Source organism: Leiobunum rupestre, chromosome 4 (assembly GCF_980474605.1).
Source record: "Leiobunum rupestre chromosome 4, qqLeiRupe1.1.hap1, whole genome shotgun sequence".
In the NCBI taxonomy this organism is placed as follows: Eukaryota; Metazoa; Arthropoda; class Arachnida; order Opiliones; family Sclerosomatidae; genus Leiobunum; species Leiobunum rupestre.
The window spans coordinates 35,438,436-35,457,619 of NC_143387.1; the positions used below are offsets into that span (position 1 = coordinate 35,438,436).

The 19,184-nt window shown below is 37.2% G+C and overlaps 1 protein-coding gene across 1 annotated transcript; it reads left to right on the top strand.

Moving 5' to 3' along the window:
• The first annotated feature begins 17,490 nt into the window (after positions 1-17,490).
• On the top strand, positions 17,491-18,849 carry LOC149947559 (zinc finger MYM-type protein 1-like). The gene has a single exon (XM_090170910.1). It carries the CDS (start codon positions 17,491-17,493, stop codon positions 18,847-18,849), a length of 1,359 nt encoding a protein of 452 aa, XP_090027036.1.
• The last annotated feature ends 335 nt before the right edge of the window (positions 18,850-19,184 follow it).

Consider the following 19,184-nt stretch of genomic DNA (forward strand, 5'->3'; position numbering starts at 1 on the left):
TATTAGTCCAGTCAACGAATGCTCAAAAAAAGGTATAGAGGGAAATGTTGGGAACACAATTTTTGACTTGGTAACTTTGTTTGGACTAGTTAGGAGGTGAACATATCAAAAGTCCCCGCCCGTAGCCCTTGAGCCGGGGGGGGGGGGAGGAGGGGGTTTGAAGGTCCCATTTATCGGTTTTTCGCTTATATCTCGGCAACTATGCGTCCTAGCGACATGGTCACTCTATACAAAATGAAAGCTGATTAAATTTTCTACAGGTCTTAATCAGTCACAGTTTTTGATAGCTTGCATAGTTCTCGAGATATCCGCTCTTGAAAGTCTGTAATTTTGGAGAAACAAAATTTTGCCTCACATTTTTTGCTCTTTTTTGACCGGATAACCCTTCAACAATGCACCCAAAAAATAAATTCCGCCCATAGGGTTGTAGAGCATTAAATTCACATCAATAATATATATTACTTTACTATTTTATCTATTTTCCTTCCAATGTTAAAGTAATTTCAGTGTTGAGCGTGAAATCTGAAGTTTTGCGACAACTGCTGACTAATGAATCTTTCAATTTCTCACCATTCCCAGTCAACGTATTGGCCAAAATATGCACCATTATGTACACATAGTGAGTACTGGACGTCTAAATAGCACAGATACTCATTTTAGAATATATATTAGTGGGGCCGCTGACCAGGCGACCAGCATCCTCACACTTAATTAAAGAAGACCTAGACCATTTTAATGGGAAAATATGTTACTATGACCAACGTTGTGCATATATGAGTGTCTATAAGGCATTGGGATTGTGACGAGAAGTGAAGTTACATTGGCTAGTTGGCTGTCTGATTTTGCCATCACCCCTCTCTTTACTGGCTTTTTAAAGGGAAACTATCCCCTTTTTCACCCACTTTAGAAACATCAGGACTCGATGCAGTCACTTCCTCATCACATACAAAACACTTGCTGGTCATTTTGACGACACAACACTCATGACATCGTTAAATGTGACACCAAAACATCCCACTGAAACAAACAAAACAAACTATGACAAAAACAAACAAATGAGTGCCCAATTAGGTTATAACTAGCAGTAAAGCACAAAAACAGTTTATTTTTGTGTAAAAATAACCTAACCATGTCACAAAATGCTAGCCGAAACGCTAAAACTATGAGACGCATTATCGTAGCGATCGCCGTCTATTATTTATGTTAGGTACAATAAATCTTCAATAAAACAGCTAAAAATAACTTAAATTAATTAAAAATTAGATTATTTACCTTCCAATGATGTATTATTTTATTATTTACTAGCTTTAATACCCGGCCTCGCCCGGGGTCTTAGTTTTAATGAATTAGATCTGATTGGTACGTAAGAAAGGTAAACGCTGTAGCAAAAACGCAACACGTCCTGTACTTAAAAATCCCAACTAAACCTCCCTTTCTACGAAGTCCCTTTCTTTCACACTAACTCCCCTTCTACGAATTTCACACCAATCCGTTAAAGGTCGGGCGCAAGGAACTAAAGAGAGGATGTAAGGGAAGCAAAGGGGTGGAGGTCCAAAGTCGAGTAAAATAAAATTGAATTATGAGTAAAATTGAATTAGATTAATAACCAGTGGTGTAGTCCTAAATTAAAAAAAAACCGGGGCGCTACCTGGGTACAGCCAACTTCGATTACGCGCGAAATCTAACTTGGCTGTACCCAGGTAGCGCCCCGGTTCTTTTTAATATAAAATATATGTCCAACTTCGATTTTTAGCGTGATCGAAGCTGGCCGTAACTAGGTAACGATTTGAAATTGTTATGGTATTTTTCTGCGGGCAAAATTTATCATCAATTCACACACCCTTTATTCGAGAAAAATGATATACGAAATAGAAGCAAGGCGCGCCCTGGCAAGTTGAAAAAAAGAGGCAGGGCTCGCCCTGGCAAAATGGAAAAACCAAGGCGGGGCGGGGCCCTGCCTTTGAAAAAAGGACCAGGGCGACGCCCTGCCCCGCCCTGGCCCCACTACACCACTGTTAATAACCATGTCAGGTATTTGAAATAAGCCGCGTTTAGTTGGAAATGAGGCCCTGAACATTGAGTTAAAATTACAAAGCTCTAGAGCTAACCGTTTTCGAGTTTTTAGGAACATGACATACAAATCTATATAAATAAAATTGATGTTTGTAAATATATATATATATATACTAGCCGAGAAGCCCACCTGTAAGGCGGGCCCTCAGCTAGTTGTGTGTTTCGAGGCACTCCACCACAGTACGCCCCTTAACCCCTTTTTCCCATGGGATAATTTCCGTGCCACCCTTTACCCCATAGTTGAACCACCGCAGTAAGGTGATACTCCTTTTACCCATGATTTAATTTCCGTGGCACCCTTTTCCCCATAGTCGAACCACCGCAGTAAGACCCACTCCCCCTTTCCCCATGCGATAATTTCTATGGTACCCTTTTCCCCAAAGTAGAACCACCCCAGTAAGGCCCTACCTCCCCTTTTCCCCCATGTTATAATTATCGTGGTACCCACCTCCCCCTTTGTCCCATGTGATAATTACCGGGGTACTCCCCATTTTCCCATGTGATAATTACCGGGGTACTCCCCATTTTCCCCATGTGATAATTACCTTTCCTCCCCTTTTTTCTCATGTTATAATTACCGTGGTACCCTTTTCCCCATAGTAGAACAACCCCAGTAAGGCCCTTCCTCCCCCTTTTTTCCATGTGGTAATTACCGGGGTTACCCTCCCCTTTTGCCCATGTGATAATTACCGTGGTACCCCCTCTCCGCTTTTCCCATGTGATAATTACCGTGGTACCTCTCCCCCTTTTCTCCATGCGAGAATTTCCGAAGTACTCCCCTCCCTCTTTCCAATGCGAGAATTTCAGTGGTACCCTTTTCAAACCCCCCTGTACCCCTTTAAACCCCCTGTATCCAATGGCTGATGCATAAAGGCCACGGGAGTAACATACGCCGAGAGAGCCACGGGACTTTCAAATCGGAACGACCCCGAAACCCCCCACCGTTACCGAAACCAGAAGTAAATAGGGGGAGAAAGTATATCACTGCCTTCAGTTTTTACCATAGACATAATAAAGAAATAGACCCAAGATTCTACGGGGGGTAAATACGGGAGCGATAACTAGCAGACAACCGGTATTTGTTCCGTATTCCTGTGGTACCACGTTTAAGCGACGCCTGTCGATTAGGCGAGAAAATACAAAATCATCACGTGACACGTCACACATGTTCGTGTTTGTAATCTTTTAGGTACTCTGACGTGATTCGCGAATATTTTGGCTGTAAGAATTTAAAATAAGGTACATTTTTATTATAATTTTTAAATAAGTCAATTAATTCTTTCAAAACCCAAATAAAAAGCAGCAGATGATCTTATAATTAAAAACAAAAAATTCTATTTGCGAAATGATATTTTGTCAAAGGCTTAAGTAACTATCCGGTTTGTTGTGGACCTTGTGGTTATGGCTTGTTATGGGGATATTCTGAGATTCTAAATTGTAAACAAAAGTAAATGGAATTTTGATGAAAAGGATGATTCTACCTTGGATTAATAATGATTCTACTAAAGGTATGTAGCTATTGTCCTTGAAAAAAAATTAGCTTTGACAATTTAAGTCTGATGGCTTGACCCTTCATTTCTAGATTTTTGTCCTTCGCTAATTTGTAGAGTCTGAGCTTGCAATATAAATTAATAACTTTCTTAATGATGATGTTCGATTCCAACTTCAGGATCAAACATGTTCGTGGTGATCTGGTAAGATGTCCATGCCAACAATATTTCGTAACACAGCAAGTTCTAGCAAGACTACATTTCTTTTATAGAGAGAGGAATATCTCTTCATAACTAACTAAACAAAATTGGCTAAAAACCAAGGAGATCTTACTCAAATTATAATAACATAATTAAACATACACGAAATGATCCTTGGTCAAAATTTAAAGGTGAGAAGTTAGCATCACCGGTTTTTTCTATTTCACTTTCAACTGGATGTAATTTCTTTAAATTAAATAAAAAAATTATTTTGACTTTTGTTACTTGTTTTAATTCTATGGAAACCAAACCAGAGTTGGAATGGCTTTTGGTGTGACCCACCTTTTGCCATTTACAATTTGTATATCCCGTTCTAAAAAGTGATCATTACAAATTAAATCATGATTTGAATGTGTCGCGATTTACAGCAATTGTCCATTGAGAAAGTATTGTAGGTTTAGATAAGGGAAACCTATAGTTATAAAAAGATTTTAAATAAGAATGAATATTCATTGAAATATAATGATAGTTTAATCCTACTTATAAAGCGCCACTAAACTTAAGTGGCGCTTCGGACTAGGCGCCCACTGGCTCTCTGTTTCGTATCCGTCCTGCCGTCCACAATGCATTGTCTCCGTTACGAAGCAAAGGCTTGTGGAAGCCATGACAGAGACGTTACGAGGAGTAGTGAGCGCTTGGCCTAGGCCATGTAGTACCTAACGCTTAGGAATATTTATCCGGTTTAAAATCAGACGCAAAAACTTTAGGGATGAATTTGATTAACGGGTAGTACTTTTATGTTAGCTAACATGTTTCATAATTCGTTTTGGTGATTTTTTTTATTAAAAAGTTATAGAAAAAGTGTTTTCTACTAAAAATCTTGTTTTTATTTGGTAAAAAAAGGTTAATTTTAGTGTTTTTACGCATTGCAATAACAAGTAAAACAATACCGGAAAAGGTTTCATTCCATAAGTAGGATTAAATTATTATATTATTTCGATGAATATTCATTCTTATTTAAAATCTTTTTATAACGAAACCTACAATACTTTCTCAATGGACAATTGCTGTAAATCGCGACACATTCAAATCATGATTTAATTTGTAATGATCACTTTTTAGAACGGGATATACAAATTGTAAATGGCAAAAGGTGGGTCACACCAAACCCATTCCAACTCTGGTTTGGCTTCCATAGAATTAAAACAAGTAACAAAAGTCAAAATAATTTTTTTATTTAATTTAAAGAAATTACATCCAGTTGAAAGTGAAATAGAAAAAACCGGTGATGCTAACTTCTCACCTTTAAATTTTGACCAAGGATCATTTCGTGTAGGTTTAATTATGTTATTATAATTTGAGTAAGATCTCCTTGGTTTTTAGCCAATTTTGTTTAGTTGTTATGAAGAGATATTCCTCTCTCTATAAAAGAAATGTAGTCTTGCTAGAACTTGCTGTATTACGAAATATTGTTGGCATGGACATCTTACCAGATCACCACGAACATGTTTGATCCTGAAGTTGGAATCGAACATCATCATTAAGAAAGTTATTAATTTATATTGCAAGCTCAGACTCTACAAATTAGCGAAGGACAAAAATCTAGAAATGAAGGGTCAAGCCATCAGACTTAAATTGTCAAAGCTAATTTTTTTTTCAAGGACAATAGCTACATACCTTTAGTAGAATCATTATTAATCCAAGGTAGAATCATCCTTTTCATCAAAATTCCATTTACTTTTGTTTACAATTTAGAATCTCAGAATATTCCCATAACAAGCCATAACCACAAGTTCCACAAGAAACCGGATAGTTACTTAAGCCTTTGACAAAATATCATTTCGCAAATAGAATTTTTTGTTTTTAATTATAAGATCATCTGCTGCTTTTTATTTGGGTTTTGAAAGAATTAATTGACTTATTTAAAAATTATAATAAAAATTTACCTTATTTTAAATCCTCACAGCCAAAATATTCGCGAATCACGTCAGAGTACCTAAAAGATTACAAACACGAACATGTGTGACGTGTCACGTGATGATTTTGTATTTTCTCGCCTAATCGACAGGCGTCGCTTAAACGTGGTACCACAGGAATACGGAACAAATACCGGTTGTCTGCTAGTTATCGCTCCCGTATATTTTTGGCAAATCAAACTCCGCGTAAGGTGTCTATTTCTTTATTATGTCTATGGTTTTTACCTTCCACCATGCTTGATACCCTTTCTAAAGAGCTACTGATCACGTGATATTTCTAACCAATAAGGATAGCACATTACGCGCGAAGTAGTGCATTTGTGGTATTCCGGTCCGCGCTCAAGATGAAAATTTTGAATTTTATTCCCTGGCAACCATGTTACCGCCTCGCTATTTCAAATAGTCTCTCTGTCAAATGTTGACCATTATTTCCTTCGATAACGGTTGATTTTAATTAATAATTACTATATCAATTGTAAAATAAACAATAAAAGCTCGTAGCTATATCTATTATTTCAGTTAAACTTGCAAATTGCTAGGCCTTAACATCGTAAATATACCAATTAGTCCCGATCTCTGCTCTTAGATGGCGCCACGCTCTCCACGATTTAAGTGAGCGTTTTTCTAGTTACGGTTTATTTCTTTATTATTATTATTTTTAAAATGTCGCATTTCAGTTTCTATCATATATCAACTTTATTTAGGAACTAAATTAACCAAATTATCGAAAGCAAAAGTTTAATATTCACGTATTTTATAGATAACTATTTTTCATCGTGGCGGAGTACAACCGGTACCTTTGTGACCCTGTAAAGGGGCGAGGGGGAAGTCATTTCGGAAGTACAAAAATGTTACCCCTCAAATAAGACGTCGGGCGGTTGGACCCAAGTGCCAGCCTTTCTCCCCCTATTTACTTTTGCTGAAACTCACAGGCCTTCTGAAACTACCAGATACGATCTCCCCCTCCGAAATTCGCGGCGGAAACAGAGATAAAATTTCGGGTGTATTGCGGGTTGGGACAAACACGGCCCAACTGTCAGGGGCGACAGATTTTGAGAAAATAGATAGTCGAACCATGGATATGTATTAATACTGCGTAGTATTAATACATATCCGTGGCTTTACGCTTTAAGCTGCTACAGCAACCGGTATTAGTTTGAGTAGTTCCGTTCCATCTTTTCAAATACTTATCCATATTTTATTGCACGAGGAAGTGGCGAACAATGCAATAACGAAAATATACGTTTAAATTTAAATGGTAGGCTAGACTTTAGGGGAAAGAAAGCAAAAGGAGATGGAAAATATTTAGTGTACAACTCCAATTCACACACGTCAGCGGTCCGAATTCAAAAGTAGATTTAATTTGTCTACTAAACAGCCGACGCATGGACAGAGTAATAACGCTCATTACAAGAAAACCGACGGACGGACAGATGGGGTAGAAACGCGGATAGAAACGTTTGTCCCGAAAAGGTCCTCGAGCCCGCTTCTCCACTACTAGACCTAGGAGTAGTAAACAGGGTGTGTTTACTACTCCTAGACTAGACAAAAGCGGTTTGGTTTAATTCGACTATTTTGGCAAACAATCTACCGTTAGTTAGCCGGAATTAAATATTTTGATACAGCTGTGTACGCGACGGATAAATTTGAGCTGGAATATTCTATATTTTAAGTTTATTTCATTTTCGGTATTCTTCTTTAGAATAAAAATAAAATAAAACCTTTTAAAATATTAAAACATTAATTTAAAATTTATCTTGGGGGCTTTCCGCACAAATATTTTTCAGTGGGGGCTCAGCCCCCTACTTTTTTTCTCCCTGGGGGCCCTGGCCCCGGAGCCCCCACGGGATCGCCGTCGCTGCCGCCAGGATTTTTTTGCACGTAGGCTAAACATTTGAGAGGGCCCCTAAAAAATTATCAAAGCTTGAGACCTTTGTAGAAGAAATAACACAATGAAACCTTTAAGAAAAATGTTTATTGTCAATTTAAAAATATTTCAAAATGACAAGAAAATATTTTTTCAAATAATGAAAGACGTTCTCCTATTTTTTGCATTTCCAAATTCATCCACAACGCGCATAGGGTTATCGCTAAGAATGTTAGACAAGTCGCGATTTATTGATAACATGGTGAGATTCGACAATCGGACAACCTATTTTCTCCCATTGTTGTTCGCGTAAATGACTTTATTCTCTTTAACGAGCTAAAACTTCTTTCGCCAGTTGCGCTTGAAACTGGTATACAATTGACAAGATTCAAATATTTTAGGAGATTGCGGAAACCCTCCTTAATTGGAATACGATGTTTGAATCAATCTTCAACGGTTTTAAAATTTCCATCAAATAAAAGGTATTTAGTCACTTTAGTAAACATTAAAAGAAAATCTTTCAAATGATTTACAAAAATGAACTACTTCTTCAGGATTTAAAAAGAGGTTCAGCTGCAGCTGCTGTTATTACTTTTAGTAACCTATTGTTGTCCGTAAATCGCGTTTGCATTTCACTGACAAACGTATCCAGTATTGAATAGAAAGTTATGCGGTGCTTTTGACCTATGGTAACTCTACTACCAATTGTATCATAAACAAAAATACTTTTAAATTTTTTGTTCTGAGTTTTCATTCTTTTTCCTATAGTTTTGGCTAAAGCGTCGGGATCAGCTACTTCGATTTCTATAATATTTGCCACTTTAGACGCCTCAGCCCACATTTCGTTAAATTTATCTTCATTTCTCATATCCTTTAAAGATTCTATAGTTCCTTGACATAATTCATTAGCTCTCGAATAAAAAAGCTGTGGATTTTGCACAACCTCTGAGAGTGAATTAGTCGTTTCAAGAACTTCGTCTAAGACGACTAACATTAAAGGGAATATAACCTCAGGTATTTTCTGTGGAACACCAACGTTTGCAGCTATGGCCGCTCTTGCCATTGGCTTTAAAAATGTTTGGCGCCACTGTACAGGGAAATTAGAAAAATTGAAGGGGTCTTCCATAAAGATTGCTTTGCAGGTTATATTCCCTTTAATATATTGGAAAATTATATATATATATATATATATATCCCTTATATTCTGCCACTTCTTCAGCTTTCCCATTTTCAACAACATTTTCAAGTTCCAAAAGTACCGCATCGACACTACTTCTAAAATAGTGAATCCCCCTTTTTTTTACTAGACCATCTGTCTGACAGCTTTGAGGCATTTTTAAAACATTTTTGTAGCCTAATTCTTTCTGAGCTTCAAGAAAATATTCGCATCGAAGTACTGAATCAAATCTTAAACTAAAAAATTCAATCATATCCTGCGTGCTTCTATAAATTTGTCCGAAATAAAATTAGCCATTCCTCTTCTAAAAAGTTAAGGAAAGAAGTCGTCTGCCCTCAATTATAAATCCACTTTGGAGTTTATACAATCCCCTGCTCTTGTAGGGGTAGGTATATATAAGTTCAGATTAAATGAGCCCAGAAATGACGTCAAAAATAAAAAAAAGTTATTGTTCAGCCCTAGCAGAACATATCAAAAACAACCCGAGTCATGTAATACAATTTGATGAATGCAAAATTATTTGTAAAGTAGACAATTACTTTAAACTGAACCTAAGGGAGTCCTTGGAAATTTTAGAACGAAAGAAACTAAATTCGGTTTTCAATAGAGACGATGGCCCAGGCAGTTACTTGGCTGCTTTTTGGAATTAACCCCCTTCCCCCTCCTAGCCAATTTTTTAACTTAACGTTTACCCCCCAACCCCACCCCTTTTTCTAATTTTTCTTATTTTTTCTTTTTTGTATAACGTAGTGCCCCCCCCCCCTCCCGTCATAAATTTTTTCTGAACCCCTAGTGATAGATTTCTTAAAATCTTGTCAAAATTTATTTCTTCAAAAGCACACCTGACAATGACACCGAAGGGTTTTCGAAACTAGTCTTGTCTGTATTTTTAATTTATAATTAAATACTTTTAAAATTTACTACGTAATAGTGGTTTTTAATTTTCTAGAGTTATTTTAATTCGTAGGATTAGTCAAAAAAGAAAATTTTCTTTAAACGTTATAAATCCACTGTTTGCAAAGATATGGAAAGGAAATTATAACACATGGGTCAATGCTTGGCCCCTGCTCTTGGTGGGCCCCTTGTCTTCCACCTAGTCAGCCTTATGGAACTATTTAGACATCTCTAAAGGTTTAGTGGCCTCACTTAACGAGTCTGTGTTGATGGAGTACTAACAAGGAGACTAACCGAGGTGTTACACACCGATTTTGTTCAAACTCGGGGGATTGGTCTTCATGTAACTTGAAAAATCCTAAAGGGATTTTATTCAATGGGCAACGGTTTTGCCATGGCAACAAAAAATGTTTTTGACAACATAAAATAACATGGGATTTTGACCGATTTCCCTGTGAAAAAAATTTAAAAAATTGATAAAAATGTGACCAATTTTGATTTTTTTCGTCAATTTTTATCAATTTTTTTTATAATTTTGGTATTTTAATTTTTCGTCAATTTTTATCTATTTTTTCTATTTTTCACAGGTGGGTCCCTAAGAATCGGTCAAAATCCCATGTTATTTTCAATGGGAAAATTTCCAATTTAGGTTGTCAAAAACATTTTTCGTTACCATGGCAAAACCGTTGCCCATTGAAGTTACACGAAGGTCTACCAATGCCCCGAGTTTGAACAAAATCGGTGTGTAACAACTCGGGTAGTCTCCTTGTAAGTGATCCATTTCCTGTACGAGTTGTTGTGTTCTGGGATCTCGCGTATTTCTGGTCTACATCAACGACATTACCGCTGGTGTGCGCTCCGATCTAAGACTTTACGCTGATGATCTTAAGCTCTTCCGTGTATATAATCGATCCATGGAGTTCTAGTCAGTAAATAATTGTCTTCAATTTAATTAACCGAAGTTTGTACTTTTTTCTATTGGTAGATGTTAGTCTCTCCACACCGTACCACCTGTTCGATGCGAATGTAAGCAGGCTTATTGAGTACAAACACCTTGAAACACCTTGGTGTTATTATATCGTTGTTCTTGAGATTTCATAGCCATATCAGTAAAATATTTTCGCGTGCCAATGGTTTACTTTCATCTCTTCGCACCCATTTTCCCCTGCTATTGCCCTTACTCCATTATACAACTACTACGTTCATCCTTTCAATAGGGTAGTTCGGTGTGGAATCCTCATTTCGATGTGGACAAGCTTAGGGGCGGGTAGATGGCGTGCATCAAAAATAATTTTTCCCCTAAGATCTCCTCACTGGAACCAACGAATTTCTTATCTTAAACCTTCTTTGAACAGTCAAGTTGAGTCAACGGCCATTTCTTGAAATGACGAACACAACGGACCAGCCCTTTTTCCTGTTTAATACTTCGACCGATAGGGTCACCCGTTGTAGTTCCAAGAAGATTGCTTTTGGTCACAGTAAAACAGAAGTTAAAAATTAATCTTTCTTTTTTCGTACTTCAGTCTCATGGGATTCGCTCGGTGACTCTGTCACTCTAATGTTGCCTTTTGAGATAATATCGGTCATTATGAATTTAGATTTGGTAGAGGAGATTCGATGGTTTCTAACCGTTTTTATGGCATCGGTAAATCTCAGTTATCCCGCGAATAAGACATTTGGAACTGAATGGCTTTAACTCGGAAGTAAAAAATCTATACGTAATGATTTTAGTTCATCTAAAAAATAAATGTTGAAGAGGAATTGATACTGTAGCTACCAGCTAGGAGCAACAAACACAAGGAGAACGCAGCTAGCCTTCAAACACGCTAACGAAGGGTTGTGTACGAATTTCATTGGACGAGCGTCACGAGCCTTTACGCTGAACGTTTTACGGGCGGGGGGAAGACAATTTCCGAATTTTCCCCTTCCGACGGCAGCAGGCGCTAAACCGTCTAGCCAATGAAAAATGTACACAAGAAAATCCACGACTTTTGACGGGTTGCGTTCTCCTTGTGTGGGGTGTTGTGTTTGTTGCTCCTAGCTACCAGGATAACGTTTGAAAGCATACCTGCATTTGTGTGATGATGTTACAGATAAAAATATTGTAATATTACACAAGGCTTACCTCATAAAACATTACCGGAAGTGAGTAATCCTAACATATCCCAAGATGAAATTTTTATACCTCTATCTATTTTCTTTGGTCTTTGGTCTTTGTAACCTTTAGTTGGTTTTGGCAAGGATCCTATATGTTAGAAGGATATGAGCGCCGTCGGTGGTTCATGCGCGATAGAGAATCCGTCTTTAGATTCCGTCAAGGACAAAACATGAAGGAAGCACCGCCAATATTTGTCCTTGAAGGAATAGAAACAAGACGTCCCACGTTTAGAGGCTCTCTTAATATCGACGGCGCTGCTGGCGTTTTGAAAACACGGGCTGGCCGGAGGGCTACCTATCCTTCTAACATATAGGATCCTTGGTTTTGGCGTGAAAGCTTTCGAAAAAGGGGCAGTTTCAACAGTTTGTTTTGACCTTGCAGCCACAATCATCATTAGTCACTCTCAGATGATGTATAATCTTCAGATTTTAATTAGCATCATTTTAGTAGAGGTACGTGACGGACGACCTTGTCTATATCCATAAAATTTTCATCCGAGACCCAAATTATATATTCACGAATCACGAAAAAAAAAACATTTCCGGTTGCTCAAATCGAATGTTCGACGGTCCTTGAGGTGTCTCCTCATAACGCTCGCTTCTATTTTTGGTGGAAATTAAAAACATATTTTCTTTGATAAAACAACCATTGACAAAAACATTTCATTTGATAGAAAAGTACCCTTTCAAGCAAGGGTGTATCAATACCCAATTCGCACTACTTGGTCCGTTTCACGTAGGGGGGTGAGTTCACCCCTCCAAGTAAGCTCCGATTCTCCGAACTAGCGCGAACGATAGTTGGAGTAATGGAGACGGAGAGAGGAAACGAGCTTCCTACGACCATGGAAGAAGTAGGTAACTTGCGTCTTCAACTTTTACGGTGCGAACAATGAACGGAGAGGGAATAACAAAATTAGATAGAATTCGAATTTTAATTATTTGATTAAATAAAATTTGTGTGTTTATAACAAAATTAGATAGAATTTGAATTTTAATTATTTGATTAAATAACAAATGTGTTTTAATAACAAAATTAGATAGAATTTGAATTTTAATTATTTGATTAAAGAAAATTTGCGTTTTAATAACAAAGTTAGCAAGAATTTGAATTTTAATTATTTGATTAAATAACATTTTTGTTTTAATAACAAAATTAGATAGAATTTGAATTTGAAATATTGGATTAAATAAAATTTGCGTTTTAATAACAAAATTAGCAAGAATTTGAATTTGAATTATTTGATTAAATAACATTTGCGTTTGAATAACAAAATTAGCGAGAATTTGAATTTTAATTATTTGGTTAAATAACATTTGTATTTTAATAACAAAATTAGATAAAATTTGAACTGAGGAAAAAAAACCTTGTGCAAACGGTGGTTTTACTCTTTCTTGACCAACGGACGGGAATAAAACAGAAAGAGTGCGAACGAAAATCCATGTCACTTCCAAAGAGAGACGACGTTACTAGACTGCTCGGGCCCTTAGCTAGCACAAGGTTCCTATATAGGATCCTTGGGTAGCACGGGCACCGATAATTTGTACCGGCTTCCCGCCTCAGGCTCCAAAGAGAGCCGTTACTAGACTGCTCGGGCCCTTAGGTAGCACGGACACCGGTAATTTGTACCGGCTTCCCGCCTCTCTTGTCAGGCCTGGCTTCAGTTATTCGCTTCCAATATGCAATATGTCCCTGATATTTTCAAGAACGGTTATTGATTAATCACAAATTACGTAACGCACAAAATAAGACTTTTTAGACACCCCTTCACCTTCGTAAAGACAGTGGCGGATTAACTAGCAGCCTGTTGTTTAATCCGTCACTACGTAACGAGGGGTAGCAATTGGAAATAGCCCCAGCCCTAAATTATGTAACAAATACTTAACCATCCTTAATTATAAAATATAATATAATAAAAAAATTCTTCAAAATTTAGTCAATTTATTTATTATTTAAAGTATCCAAAGGCGACTGTATCACCAAATAACTGATAATTTAGGTTCCCGTATGGAATTATGATATGTGACGAAAAATGAACTCTCCTCCTTCTGCGTCACTTAATTTGTGAATTTCGAGAAAAAATACGTCGTTGAAAATTCTTTCATATACTGACTTTCTAAAACCATTTTACTAGAAAAATATGTCCAATTAATAAGCAAATATACCTAAGTATAGTAAGTCTCCTTAAGCCATAAGCCCTTTCAACAGGGCATCGTGCCATCCGAAAATGTTATAATTTCTTTAGACTAAGAAGGGGAGTTTCCAGAAAAACGAGAATTAAAGACATATAACGAAACATTTCAAGAACAGAAAACATTTTATTTCCAATATTTTTAAAACATCCTGTTATTTTAACGCGTCCGATACCTTAGTATTTATAAAATTAAATAATTTTAATTTCCACATATCTCCTTGCTTTGAAATTTACTACAGGAGGGTCTTTTCGGAAATTTGATTAGTGGCTTCGGAAATATTTTAGGTGGTCTCAAAGACCCCTGAAACACTCCAGCGATCAAACTGCTAAAATCTATTTGAAAATTAAATGACTATGAATGTTACAAAGAACTTAGTTTTTTAAGAAATGTAAATCGTAACCATTCCACTGAAAGTAAAGCATCTATGGCCCAATTTTAAAGTTGGGCACTGCCTTCCAGCGGTTTGTATTGTTCGCGTATTTAAACTGAATATAACCTCTAATATAACAGTCGCCCAAAAAAGGGTGACTATAGAAAAGCCCTCCTATGGCTTTTGATATTTTCGGCGCTGCTCGCGAAGGTAATCCCTAAAATTGTTTGGCTCTTTCCTAAAGAACGTTCGAGGCTATACTCCCTTTAATTAAAGGGAATATAGCCTCCAAAAAATATTCGAAATATGTTACATGACCTTAAGCTTATAAAAACTTACTTTAGTATTATATATGAGTGTATATAGTCCAGGCAACGAAAAGGTATAGAGGGAAATGTTGGGAACACAATTTTTGACTTGGTAACTTTGTTTGGACTAGTTAGGAGGTGAACATATCAAAAGTCCCCGCCCTATCTCGGCAACTATGCGTCCTAGCGACATGGTCACTCTATACAAAATGAAAGCTGATTACATTTTCTACAGATCTTAATCAGTCACGGTTTTTGATATCTTGCATAGTTTTCGAGATATCCGCTCTTGAAAGTCTGTAATTTTGGAAAAAAAACATTTTTGCATCACATCTTTTGCTTTTTTGACCGGATAACCCTTCAACAATGCACCCAAAAAATAAATTCCGCCCATAGGGTTGTAGAGCATTACATTCACTTCAATAATATATATTACTTTACTATTTTATCTATTTTCCTTCCAATGTTAAAGTAATTTCAGTGTTGAGCGTGAAATCTGAAGTTTTGCGACAACTGCTGACTAATGAATCTTTCAATTTATCACCATTCCCAGTCAACGTATTGGCCAAAATATGCACCATTATGTACACATAGTGAGTACTGGACTTCTAAATAGCACAGATACTCATTTTAGAATATATACTAGTGGGGCCGCTGACCAGGCGACCAGCATCCTTACACTTAATTAAAGAAGACCTAGACCATTTTAATGGGAAAATATGTTACTATGACCAACGTTGTGCATTGAGACGTTTTTCAAATAGGATGAAGCTTAGATTACGTACTCATTCAACAGATTAAATTAATGGGCACAGACTTCAGGAATTAGTTTCGTCATACTTTAATACACTAATAAAGATAATTATACACACCAAAAAAAATAAAGTTAAACAACATTCTACATTTACTAACCTACACACTAAAACCTAACCAAGACTTTAAACAGCTAACTTAATTAATTATACTAAATACATTGTTTTACGTTCGAACTGGCTGGTTCCCCAATTAAATTAAATTGATTGATACGGTACCGCATGAATGTTTATGAAGTTACTCCACGGTGTTACGAGTCCGACGAGAGGATCACTGGCGTCATGCGGGGCTCCACGGCCACGGCATTACGAGTCCGACGAGAGGATCACTGGCAACATGCGGGGCTCCACGGCGTACGAGTCCGGCTAGAGGATCATGTAGTTCTCATGGCGTCACGTATCTCGTTTTCCTCGTGATATCTATCCTCGCGACTATTGTCTAGCTTTTTCAAGATCTGCCTCCTTTCGTCTCCCAAACTCTTCTGCCCATTTTGGCGCGCAATCCTTGCTCCTCAAAGTTTTCCCGCCAAAATATTTTTGTGATGCCAGCTAGAATGAACTAGTTCCATCGCGGAACTCGGGCCTTAATCCCTTCAGGAATGTCGAGGGACAAACCCACTAACGCGGTTCTCGTTTTTCGCGCACAACACAGGTGTTCACATATTAGAAACTACGTTTTTGGGAAACCAGCCTTTTAGGGTAAACCAGCCATTGCCTATTGATTGACGTCAATTTATATTCCCTACAAAAACCCTCATGTAGGCCTAAAAGTATGACACCAATAACTAACAACGAATAAACACGTTACAGCATATATGAGTGTCTATAAGGCATTGGGATTGTGACGAGAAGTGAAGTTACATTGGCTAGTTGGCTGTCTGATTTTGCCATCACCCCTCTCTTTACTGGCTTTTTAAAGGGAAACTATCCCCTTTTTCACCCACTTTAGAAACATCAGGACTCGATGCAGTCACTTCCTCATCACATACAAAACACTTGCTGGTCATTTTGACGACACAACACTCATGACATCGTTAAATGTGACACCAAAACATCCCACTGAAACAAACAAAACAAACTATGACAAAAACAAACAAATGAGTGCCCAATTAGGTTATAACTAGCAGTAAAGCACAAAAACAGTTTATTTTTGTGTAAAAATAACCTAACCATGTCACAAAATGCTAGCCGAAACGCTAAAACTATGAGACGCATTATCGTAGCGATCGCCGTCTATTATTTATGTTAGGTACAATAAATCTTCAATAAAACAGCTAAAAATAACTTAAATTAATTAAAAATTAGATTATTTACCTTCCAATGATGTATTATTTTATTATTTACTAGCTTTAATACCCGGCCTCGCCCGGGGTCTTAGTTTTAATGAATTAGATCTGATTGGTACGTAAGAAAGGTAAACGCTGTAGCAAAAACGCAACACGTCCTGTACTTAAAAATCCCAACTAAACCTCCCTTTCTACGAAGTCCCTTTCTTTCACACTAACTCCCCTTCTACGAATTTCACACCAATCCGTTAAAGGTCGGGCGCAAGGAACTAAAGAGAGGATGTAAGGGAAGCAAAGGGGTGGAAGTCCAAAGTCGAGTAAAATAAAATCCCAACTAAACCTCCCTTTCTACGATTGGAAATTGCAGGCGTTTAAAATCAAATGGCATGTCGGTTGGTATTATGGGTATGCGTGGAATGAATACGAAGGTTAGCAATCTCAAGACGCCCCTAAAACCTGCCGGCAGGGGCCACAATGTCACAGGCCAAATTTCGTGCGACTCGGACAATTATCTTAGGCGTGCATAGAAGGTAACAAACCAATATATATATATATATATATATATATATATATATATATATATAAACGACCCGCGGAACAGAGGGAAACCGAGACTGCCTTCCGCTTCGTTACCGAGGTGGTTCGACTATCTATTTCGAGCTTTTGGTTAGTCAGTAAGGGACGCGATGGCGGGCCGGCGAGGAAAAAGCCTTTCACTGAGGTGGTTCGACCATGGATATGTATTAATACTGCGTATTGATGGTAAAGCGACTGATAGCGATGAAGACTTGGACGCTGGCATTATTTTAAATGAGAATGACCCCTGTGAAGTTATTTCTAATTCTGAAGGCACCAATAATACCCCGGAAAACCTAGAAAAGAGAAAGTTAGATACTTATAAAAAACTACGCCAAGTTCAAGGTAGGCAGTATCAGTCGCATTGGAACAATTTATTTCCATGGCTCGATTATAGAGAAGACAAAGGCAAAGTATTTTGCGACCTTTGTAAATCGGCAGTTCAGAGTAAGGCTATAGTTGGAAGTATTACTCCTGGCAATAAAGAAACGTTGAAAGCGTTCGTCGAAGAAGGATTTTCGAATTGGAAAAAAGCCATTGATAGATTTAAGGTTCATGAAAAAAGTGCCATTCATCGTGCCTCAACGAATTTTTCTTTGGCAAAAAAGAAGTCGGTCAACGTTTCAACGCTAATTTCATCGGCGAAACTAAAAGAAATGAAGGATTCTACTACAGTTCTTAAGGTAATTTTTTCGTCCATCTTATACTTGTCAAAGCAAGGGCTATCGTTACGAGGGAATATTACAGACGATACATCTAACTTGTATCAGTTGTTGAAATTACGCTCTGATGATGTTCCACAATTAAAAAACTGGCTTACACGTAAAACTAAGTGGCTTTCCCATGATGTCGTTAACGAATTACTATCGTTATTTTCAAGATCTATAACTATAAATATTCTCGGGAGAATTAAAACTGCTAAGTTCTTTAGTATTATTGTTGATGAAACCACTGATATTTCAGTGAAAGAGCAAGTTTCGTTTTGTTTTCGTGTAGTTGACGAAAACTTTGAGATTCACGAATATTTTATGGGATTTTATAAAACTTCGTCAACTTGCTCGGCAACTTTATATTCCATACTACGTGATGTTTTGATTAGGCTGGAATTAAATATTTCTAATTGTCGCAGACAATGCTACGACGGGGCTAGTAATGTCAGTGGACACCTCACTGGCCTTCGATCGAGAGTATCAGAAGTGGAAAAACGAGCCTTGTACGTGCATTGCACTGCTCATAATCTAAATCTTGTGGTGCAAGATACACTTCAAAATATTAAGGAGGTCAGAAATTTTTTGAACATCGCTAAAGAACTTATTACTTTTGTTAGAGAATCCGCGAAAAGAATTCACATTTTTCAACAACTTCAAGCAAATCACGACAGCCTTTTAACTGCAGATAAACAAAACAACTTGCGATTGTTTTGTCCTACAAGGTGGTGCGTTCGCGTTCTATCTCTGAAAACACTGTAAGAAAACTATTCTACTTTGCTCGAATTTCTCAGTGATACTTCAAAAAATGATCGCAGTAAAACTGGCGTCAAAGCGTCAGGTTTTTTAAAAGCAATACAAAATTTCAATTTCTTATTTTATTTAAAAACGATAATTATGGTTTTTGAAAGAGTGGAAATTTTAAATACCGAATTACAAAAAGTAAATTTGAACTACCGAGACGCTAGCTGTAAGGTAACCGACATTCAAAATATATTGAAACAGAAGAGACAAAGTGGATTTAATGATTTGTGGACCAGTGCTACAGCTGATACTCTCAATATCAAGTCAGTACTGTAAATTTTTTTAACATTTTG

What these genes read in the sequence shown, in the direction of transcription:
- LOC149947559 (XM_090170910.1), top strand. Translation starts at nt 17,491, where the DNA reads ATGGCGGGCCGGCGAGGAAAAAGCCTTTCACTGAGGTGGTTCGACCAT.